Source organism: Beta vulgaris, chromosome 6 (genome assembly GCF_026745355.1).
Source record: "Beta vulgaris subsp. vulgaris cultivar EL10 chromosome 6, EL10.2, whole genome shotgun sequence".
Lineage (NCBI taxonomy): Eukaryota > Viridiplantae > Streptophyta > Magnoliopsida > Caryophyllales > Amaranthaceae > Beta > Beta vulgaris.
In genome coordinates this window covers 59,900,975-59,910,777 of record NC_079207.1, presented here as the reverse complement: position 1 = coordinate 59,910,777, position 9,803 = coordinate 59,900,975, and the positions used below count along the sequence as shown (strand labels likewise).

Sequence of the window (9,803 nt, the reverse complement as noted above, 5' to 3'; positions counted from 1 at the left end):
AAAGTTTCTCTAACTCTCGTTTCATTTTCCCAAAATCATATATGTGGTGATGTTGTGGATAATGGGGGTTTACAATGGCGATTTGTGGGAGTTTATGGGTGGCCAGATGAGGAAAATAAGCATAAGACTTGGAGTTTGATAAGATCGCTTTGTGATGAGTATGAGGGTCCCATTATGTTCGGTGGCGACTTCAATGAGATTTTGAGTTACAATGAGAAGGAAGGAGGAGCAAATAGGGAGAGGAGGAGTATGGTTGGCTTCCGGCATGTGTTGGATGAGTGTAGGTTGGGGGAGTTGCGTTTACTGGGCAATGGTATACATGGGAGAGGGGCAATAGCCCCGAGACACGTACTAGAGAACGTCTTGATCGGATGGTAGTTAATGAGGAGTGGCGTAACATTTACCCTGGAGCTTATGTGGAACATCTGGTCCGATATAGCTCGGATCACGCAGCCATCCTTATGAAGAGTGCAATGAGGGAGGGGCCTAAAAACCGAGTGGGAGAGGTTTCAAGTTTGAAACGTGTTGGCTTCTTGATGAAGGGTGCGAAGAGGTGGTGCGGGGGCATGGAATGCCGGATGGGGCGGTGATTCAGGACCGTTTGAGGGAGGTAGCAAGGAGTCTTCAAGGGTGGAGCAAGGGGGGTTTGGAGATTTGAAGAAAAAGATAGAAAAAGTGGAGAAACGTCTCCATAGGCCCAGCAGGAACCTATAATGCTGCTTCTTGTGCGAAATGTGCGGAGATTGAACTTGAACTCGATAATTTACACGCAAAAAATGAAGCTTATTGGTACTTAAGATCCAGGGTAGCGGAAGTGAAAGATGGAGATAGGAACACTTCCTATTTCCACCACAAAGCGTCTCAGCGAAAGCAAAGAAACTACATCCAGGGGATTCGTAGTAGTGAGGGTGTGTGGAAACGGAGGATGATGATATTGAGGAGGAAGTGGTTGGATATTTCCGAACCATTTTTACGTCGTTACACCCATCCGATGAAAGTATGCAGGAAGTTTTGAAGTTTGTGAGCCCTTCAGTGACGCAGGAATTTAATGATTTTTTGTTGAAGCCTTATACAAAAGAGGAGATTTATTCCGCATTGAGCCAGATGCATCCCTGCAAAGCCCCGGGACCTGATGGTATGCATGCAATATTTTATCAGAGGTTTTGCACATTATTGGCGATGAGGTATTTTTATTTGTGAGTAATATTTTACATAACTTTGCTTGCCCTGGGAATGTAAACTGTACTAATATTGCTCTCATCCCAAAAGTAAAATCTCCTACTGTTGTATCTGAGTTTAGGCCTATTAGTCTCTGTAATGTTTTGTACAAAATAGCTTCGAAGGCTATAGTTATGCGGCTTAAAACTTTTCTCCCTGCTATAGTATCGGAGAACCAGAGTGCCTTTGTTCCAGGGAGAATGATTTCAGACAATTCCCTTATTGCTCTGGAAATTTTTCACTCTATGAAAAAGAGAAATAATAGCAGGAAAGGCTTATGGCAGTGAAGCTTGACATGAGTAAAGCTTATGAAAGGGTTGAATGGGGCTTCCTACGAAAACTTCTGTTGACTATGGGGTTTGATGGCCGTTGGGTTAATTTGGTGATGAGCTGCATTTCTCTGTCACTTACTCTTTCCTGATCAATAGGAGAGTATGTGGTTCGTATCTCCTTCCAGAGGGCTACGCAGGGTGACCCTCTTTCTCCCTTTCTATTTATATTGGTTGCTGATGCCTTTTCTCAGATGATTCAGCAAAAAGTGAATGCAAAAGAACTTCATGGTGCAAAAGCTAGCCGACAAGGACCGGAAATTTCTCACTTTCTATTTGCAGATGACAGTCTTCTCTTTACAAGAGCCACCCGCCAGGAATGCTTGACAATAGTTGATATTCTCAACAAATATGAAGCAGCATCTGGGCAGAAAATTAACTATGAAAAGTCGGAGGTTTTTTAGTAAAGGTGTAAGCTGTGGGCAAAAGGAAGTGATGATATCTACTCTTCTGATGAGGCAAGTTGATAAGCACCAAAAATATCTTGGCATTCCCACCATTACTGGGAGGTCGAAGAAAATGGTGTTTCGGGAACTCTTAGATAGAATGTGGAAGAAATTGCGAGGTTGGAAGGAAAAATTGTTGTCAAGAGCTGGAAAGGAAGTTTTGATCAAGGCTGTGATTCAAGCCCTCCCCACTTATCTGATGGGGGTCTATAAGATCCCAATGGCAGTTATAAAAGAGATTCATTCAGCTATGGCGCGGTTTTGGTGGGGTGGCAAAGGTGCAGAAAGGAAAATGCATTGGTTAAGTTGGGAAAAAGATGGAAACCGAAGTGTATGGGGGCATGGGATTCAAAGATCTTGGGGTGTTCAATGATGCTTTACTTGGCAGGCAAGTTTGGCGACTATTACATTATAAAAACTCCCTTTTGAGCCGGGTAATGAGTGCCAAATATTATCCCCACGGAGATATATTTCAAGCGAGGTTAGGATACTCAAATAGCTATTCCTGGAGTAGTATATGGAGTGCGAAAAGTTTGGTGAAGGAAGGTTTGATCTGGAAGGTGGGAGATGGAAAATCGATAAATCTTGTGGAGGATCCGTGGCTTTGTGATGAGGATGGCCGTTTTGTTTTGAGCAATAGAGTTGAAGGATGGAGTTGGTGGGAGATTTAATTGATGATGACCGAAAAGAGTGGAAAACGGATGTGATTGAAATTTTTTTGAGGAACGTGATCAAAAATGCATTCTGCATATTGAGTTCAAGGTGCTTGCAAGATGAATTAACATGGGCCTACTCTAAAGATGGGACCTATTCGGTGAAAACGGCCTATATGCTTGGGAAAGGGAGGTAACTTGGATGATGTTCATAAGGCATGGGGTATTTTATGGAGTTTAGAGGTATCCCCAAAAGTTCGCCACTTTCTTTGGAGAGTATGTACCAATTCACTGCCGGTACGTGCTGTACTTAGGGTCCGTCATCTAGTTGATCAAGACGAATGCCCATGGTGTCTATGGCGTGGAAACGATTCATCACGCTTTGTTCACATGCGATCGCTGGAAATCGGTGTGGGGGGATCTAGGATGTCAGGCTATGGTTGATGGTGTGGAGGGTGAGACGATGTGTGAGACGGTGGTGAGATGGAGTGAGCTTGATGCTAAGATGGTGCAAAGAGGAAGCTTTTTAACGTGGAATGTCTGGACCGAACGAAATAAGTTGGTGTTTGAAGGACAAAGGCAACCGGTGCTGTCATAGTCCAACGTGTGGGTAGGCAATGTGATGAGTTCAATTCTTATACTACTCGAATTATGGAGGTCCGAAAATGGGAGGTTGTGTGAGCTCGACGAAATGGTGTGCGCCTCCTAGGGAGTTATTAAGCTCAACACGGATGCTTACCTCGGGGAAGAAGGATGGGTTGGATTGGGCATTGTAGCTCGTGATTTCAAGGGAAAGTTGCTTTTCGGCTGTGCGTCGTACAGGGCTGCTGGCCCGCGGTATTGCGGAGTGCAAAGCAATTTACATGGCGGCTAGGATGGCAAGGCTCATGGTCTCGTGAATGTTATTATTGAGTCCGATTCTCAGGTGGTGACTAATAGGCTGACAAATGAGACCCTCTATTTTGCAGATTTGGATAAATTCTAGGAGATGTTCTTTCTTTATGTAATGTTTTTGAATCAGTTAAATTCCTTCATGTTAAAAGAGATGGGAATGCTGTAGCCCATCATCTCGCTAGAGTAGTGCCTTTTGGAGTCGAACAATGTTGGAGAACCATTGTCCTAGTGAAGTGGCTCCGTATGTTTTGATGGACACTTTGTCCTTAGATTAATGCACTACTTTCTTTCCCCCTCAAAAAAAAAAAAAAAAAGAAACTTTTGAAAGTTCAGTACCTTAACTGAAACTTCTATCAAAGTTCAGTACCCTCCTGGATACTTAACTCAAACAAATTGGGTTAGATTAAAAAAGCCTGAAGAATGAATAGACAATTAGACATCCTTATATCAGGGTCAATATCGTCACAACAAAAATATATACGCAAAGTGAGAATTAATCAAAACATAAGATATTAAGGGCTAAGACGTGTATATAAAAGGAAGACAAAAACTAAACAAAACGGCTATCTCCCTAAAAGCCTGATAAAAGGTCTTTACAACTGCGCCCCATTATCACAAAATAGCCAAAGCGTTGTCTACCTTTTTCTCTTCGACTTATAAGTTATAATTTATACTCTCTTTCTTTCCTAATTACTTATTATTTCCTTCAATATAAGCTGATTTTTTTCCCACTTCAAAAACTCTCAGATTTTTCTTCTTGTCACTTCTGGGAAATCGAATCGCCCCCAATTTCGCCCATCTGAGTAATTTTATATTTCTGGGTTTCGTCTTTTTTGGCTGATTAAACTCTCAATCCTGTAGAAATAGTGTGAAAATTTGGTGAATTGTTGTAAGAGAGATTGAGAGATTTCTGGGTTCCTTTTGAAATTTGATAATTTTTTTGCGGTTTGTGATTAATTCGAAAAATCTACAACTTTTTTGTGATGTCGACGAAATTGAATACTGCGCAAGATTTAGCAGAGAAAATGTTGTTGATGGCTGAACAAGGAGGGCATTATTGCTCTAAGAAAACGGATAATTTGTGCAAAGATTGTTGTTGTCAGGTACTTTCTCTTTCTTGAATCTCAGATTTTGGGGCTTCTTTTGTGATATGGGTTCTTATTGTTTTGCACATTATTGACATTATGCCATAAAAATCTTAAATTTTGTTGGATTCATTAGATTAATATAATCTCATTGTTTGTTGTTGATGATTTTGTTAGATTTTCTTTTTTCTGTTTGTTTGTGAAATTTCTGAATTTTTTCTACAAATCTATGAATTTAAGTTTTCTGTTGGCAATGCTAATTGACTGAAATTAATGAATCTATGTGCCTCTGACTCTAAGTATAGACTTCTATTTGGATCTATTTTTTGTTGGGTTTTCCTTTGAATGATTGATTTTTGAGTAGTTTTCAAATTTTTTTTTCAATTTTTTGAAGAACCCATATGCTGATTCAGAAGACTGAACGTAGTTGTTGATTGATTAGACAGTTAGGGTTGAATGTCATAAACACTAAGAAATTGGTGTTTTCTTAGGTTTAATCTTGCACTTTTAATGTTTTAAAAGTTTGTTATGTATTGTTGGTTACTCAGTTACTTATGGATTGCGGTTTGTTTTTCTTCTAGCAGTCGAGCAAATCAAGAATATCTAGACTATGTTGTATCATTCGGGGGCTCGATTTGAAGGCCTGCTTATTTCTGTTCTTGATCATTCCGGCATGCACCATTGGTATCTACTTACATGGGCAGAAAATCACCTACTTTCTGCGACCATTGTGGGAGAAACCACCTAAACCATTCAATGTTATTCCCCACTACTACAACGAAAATGTGACTATGGAACATCTCTGTAAGCTTCACGGTTGGGGAGTTCGTGAGTATCCAAGACGTGTTTATGATGCAGTTCTCTTCAGCAATGAGGTTGACATACTTAATATAAGATGGCAAGAGTTGTACCCGTACATAACACAGTTTGTCCTTCTGGAGTCCAACTCCACATTCACGGGGTTGCCAAAGCCTCTAGTGTTTGCTGCCAATAGAGAACAGTTCAAATTTGTTGAGCCTCGTTTGACGTATGGAACGATAGGGGGTCGATTCATTAAGGGTGAGAATCCATTTGTTGAGGAAGCATATCAGCGTGTTGCATTAGATCAGCTCCTTAGAATCGCGGGTATTTCAGATGATGATTTATTGATAATGTCTGATGTTGATGAGATACCAAGTAGGCACACCATCAATCTCTTGAGGTGGTGTGATGACACACCTGATGTCCTTCATTTGCAACTCAAGAACTACTTGTACTCCTTTGAATTTCTTGTGGATAATAACAGCTGGAGAGCTTCAATCCACAAATATCAAACAGGGAAGACAAGGTATGCCCATTTTCGGCAAACTGATGCACAATTGGCTGATGCTGGGTGGCATTGCAGCTTTTGCTTCCGCCGAATCAGTGAGTTTATCTTCAAGATGAAAGCTTACAGCCATAGTGACAGAGTAAGATTTTCTCACTTTTTGAATCCCAAAAGAATTCAAAGAGTAATCTGCAAAGGGGCTGACTTGTTTGATATGTTACCTGAGGAATACACATTTAAGGCAATTATTGGGAAGATGGGGCCTGTTCCTCATTCTTACTCTGCAGTTCATCTGCCATCCTATCTCTTGGAGAATGCTGATAAGTATAAATTCCTTTTGCCTGGGAATTGCGTGAGAGAAAGTGAGTGAGATTCTCGAGCAGGTTTTGGTTTACTCGTGCGGCTTGTTTGACCGTTTTAGAGTGGTGCTCTGAGATACATCTGACCAAAACATTTTTTCTGTGATGTTTGTTGAATCACATTGGTCAATATGGGAGTTAATTGGGAATTTATGTACATATCTAATCCCTGGGGCTCGGTTTTGTTAGAAAATTGGTACATATCCAATTCCCCCATAGAGGAGCTTCCTTCTTCCTTCTTGTTGGATCATGCCTCGAAGAGCTGGCTAGCTTGGTATGGCATGACTAATCTCATATACTCTTTAGATAGAGAAAATCCGAGACTGTTTCCTGCGATAGACAGTTTTGTGTTGTTGTTAGACTAATATGTTCGTATATTCTTTCACCTCTGTCTTTGCTATACATTGTTCTATGGATTATCCTGGCCTTCTCATTTAATTCATTGATTTTATTTTATGTTTTTCGTTCTTGGTTGTTATTTTTGTTTGTGTTTCGGTTTGATGATTTCAACGCGCTCTTCTCCAATGAAAAAGATATAAAAAAGAAGATAAAGGCAAGAACAATCCATCTGTTAGTTTGCTGGGAAGTTCATTTCTTTGATTGTTTGGTTTAATAGGTTGGACTGCTGTTATTATAAAGCTCTGGTAGATGAATGTTATCAGACAGCTGTATAATAGAATATGAAGCTGGACGGAATAATTGCTTTTGGATTCATATACCACTGAAGTCTTCTCTGTTACGTCTGAGTCGTTCTTAAGTACTGATGTTGAAGAGAATTGATTTAACTAGATACCAAAAGGTGCTAAACAAGAGGTTCCTTTTCTAACCCATAAAAAGGGTTAACTGCAGGATTTAATGCTATCAATTTTTTCAGTTTTTTTTCTTTTTCTTGAGGGGCTATCAATTTTTCAATTATAGAATCTGTTAAGCCAATCCTCTAGAGTTTTATGAAAACTCTACAAAGTAGAGTTGAATCCTGACCATATATTATAAAATCAAGGGCTCATGATTAGTGGGAAAGGAAAAGATATGGGTAGGATATTCGGGGGGAAAATAGGGGGGATTTTTGGGAAAGAAAATACAAGCCTTTGATTTCTTAATCAATGACTGATATTTAACGAACTCTACCGTGTAGAGTTATTTTGGAACTCTAGAGGATCTTAACACGTTGGGAATTATGTTCCTGCTGTTATGTTTCAAAATCTTATCCGACTAGGTAATTCAGTTCGAACTACTCAAAAATTTTGGGGTCTTGAACAGAATTTTTTGGATATGAAATGATAATTAACTTTTTGGAGTAGATTGTATCATCTATATCTAGAGGAAACTGATTGTATCATTGAAAGACTCCCGGATTCACTAATTAACGTCTTCTATACTACTCCCCTCTTTCAGTTTTTAATAATTTACACATTTCATTGGGTACAAAACTTAAGGAGAAATAGTGTGTGGGACATAAAAGGAAAAATAAAGTATAAATTTATACTTCATCCGTTCAGAAATAGTTGCACTATTTCTGTTTTGTGCACTATTTACATCTTAATTTTAAATTGTCTTAAGTGATTTATATTTTAGGAAAAATATAGTCATGTGGGTTCTTGTTAGATTTGTCTCGATGTAAATTTTGTTAATATAAATTTTTATGATTTTTACTTATTGATAACCAAATATATTAATGGTTGAAATCATTTATCGGCATGTGTAAAAGTTAGAAATGGGCAACTATTTCTAAAACGAAGTAAGTATTAAAGTTGATGTGTGTAGGTCTTATAAGGACAAATAGAAAAACTTTAATCCAAAGATAATACTACCAAAAAAATAAGCGAGTAAATTAATAAGGGACAATCCAAAAAAAAAGACAAATTAATAAAAATTAGAGGTAGTATTTTAGTTAGTTCATAAAATAGCAAGATATTTTATTTCCTTCCTCAAAAATATCATAAGTATAATAAAGTTAATCATAGTCTGTAACCAATTTTTTTAAAATTTATATTAAAGTTGATGTGTGTAGGTCTATAAGGACAAATAGAAAAACTTTAGCCAAAAATAATACTTCGAAGCGAGTAAATTAATAAGGGACAATCCTAAAAAAGACAAATTAATAAAAATCAAAGGTAGTATTTTAGTTAGTTCATAAAAATAGCAAGATATTTCATTTCCTTCCTCAAAGATATCATAGATATAATAAAGTTAATCATAGTCTGTAACCAATTTTTTTTTTAAAGTTCGTAAGATGAATGATCCTACTGAATTGACACCTATTAGATATTTTGGAGGGAGGGGGGATGGTAAGGGAAACCTCACCCCCAAAGAGCCCCTAGTGAGATTTTATTCCATAACCTTGAAGTCATGAGGTCAAATCCTTACCGCTAGGCTAAGTCTTGCTTGATAGAGTCTGTAACCAATATTCAACCATTTATGTGGGCTTCTATAATCTATACTATCTCAGTTATTTCCTTTCTTTGTATTGGATTTGAAGTGAGTCCCTCACTAACTCTCTATTGTCCAATCAATTATTTGTTTCCTTACCCATTTATATTTAATAGGGAGATGAAAGAGGAGAGGAAGAGAGAGAAATGAAATATAAATAAATAAAGGCATTTTCGGAATATAGATAAGTTGTATATAATAAATAAGAGTTGTATTTAGCAACCATGTTTAATATGCATAACGTTTCGATGAGTGGATATTCATAAAGAAACGGAGGGAGTATTAGTGTACTTTTTGCTTGCCTTTTGGAGATGAAAACTTAAAAAGAACAAATTTAGGCGGTGTTTTTCAAGGTTTGGTGGGTTCATGTAACTAATAAGGCAAAATTCCCCGTGGGCCTGGAATGAGGTGCGTTTGGCTAACCTCCCATGTTGAATAAACTGTCTCTATTAGTGTCATGTGCTACATGGTGGCATGTCTGCTAACCCAGTTCCAGTTGTACTGTATTAAATAAATTAATCATCAGCAATGTTCAGCTTTTAAGTTTCCTGCTATTCTATTTTATGGAAAAAAGAATGTTATTTGGGAAACATTTTATATATTGATAGTGGACAGATTCTCCTTAACAGATGGAGTAATTTTTTATGGAAGCATTATTTTATATATTTTCTATCGGTAGCTACGTGTTACTTGGTTGATACACACTCTTGGATGAGTTGCAGAATAAAGTAGCATTATCTGATTTAATTATACTATTCTGCTTGAAAATATCTATAATTTTCGTTTTTGTGTTTCTATTAATCTTTTATTTTTTTGGTATAAATAGGTTGAATGACGCTATTGGATTCATGACTTCCCAGTTCCCGTCATGTTGTTTCGGTCAATGACACGTTGTATCATGCCAGTGACAAACTTGAAAATGGGTCATTCATGACCAAAAATGAAAAATGGATCATGATAGTGATTAGTGCCTAGTGAGCCATGCCGCATGACTCTAGGTCCTAGGATATGTTCTATTTTATCTTATTACTTTTCAAATTTTGAGAATCCTTTTAATTTTTTTTTTTTTTTTTTTTTTGATTG

The 9,803-nt window shown here is 37.8% G+C and overlaps 2 protein-coding genes across 3 annotated transcripts; both read left to right on the top strand.

Annotated features, from left to right (window-relative positions):
• Positions 1-1,928: 1,928 nt before the first annotated feature.
• On the top strand, positions 1,929-2,366 carry LOC130591872 (uncharacterized). Its single transcript, XM_057395819.1, has one exon. It carries the CDS (start codon positions 1,929-1,931, stop codon positions 2,364-2,366), a length of 438 nt encoding a protein of 145 aa, XP_057251802.1.
• Positions 2,367-4,095: 1,729 nt separating this feature from the next.
• On the top strand, positions 4,096-6,753 carry LOC104897297 (uncharacterized). Of its 2 annotated transcripts, none has more exons than XM_010684158.4 (2): positions 4,096-4,643; positions 5,210-6,753. In XM_010684158.4, the coding sequence occupies exons 1-2, from the start codon at positions 4,524-4,526 to the stop codon at positions 6,299-6,301; spliced, it is 1,212 nt and encodes a 403-aa protein (XP_010682460.1). In that variant the 5' UTR covers positions 4,096-4,523; the 3' UTR covers positions 6,302-6,753. The 2 variants fall into 2 exon arrangements, with proteins under 2 accessions (XP_010682460.1, XP_010682459.1); XM_010684157.4 differs by having other exon boundaries at positions 5,207-6,753.
• The last annotated feature ends 3,050 nt before the right edge of the window (positions 6,754-9,803 follow it).

Excerpts from the sequence above, each read along its gene's own strand:
- LOC130591872 (XM_057395819.1), top strand. The coding sequence starts at position 1,929 with ATGAAAAGTCGGAGGTTTTTTAGTAAAGGTGTAAGCTGTGGGCAAAAG.
- LOC104897297 (XM_010684157.4), top strand. The coding sequence starts at position 4,524 with ATGTCGACGAAATTGAATACTGCGCAAGATTTAGCAGAGAAAATGTTG. Across the intron at positions 4,644-5,206 it reads GCAAAGATTGTTGTTGTCAG|CAGTCGAGCAAATCAAGAAT; the intron begins GTACTTTCTCTT and ends TTTTTCTTCTAG.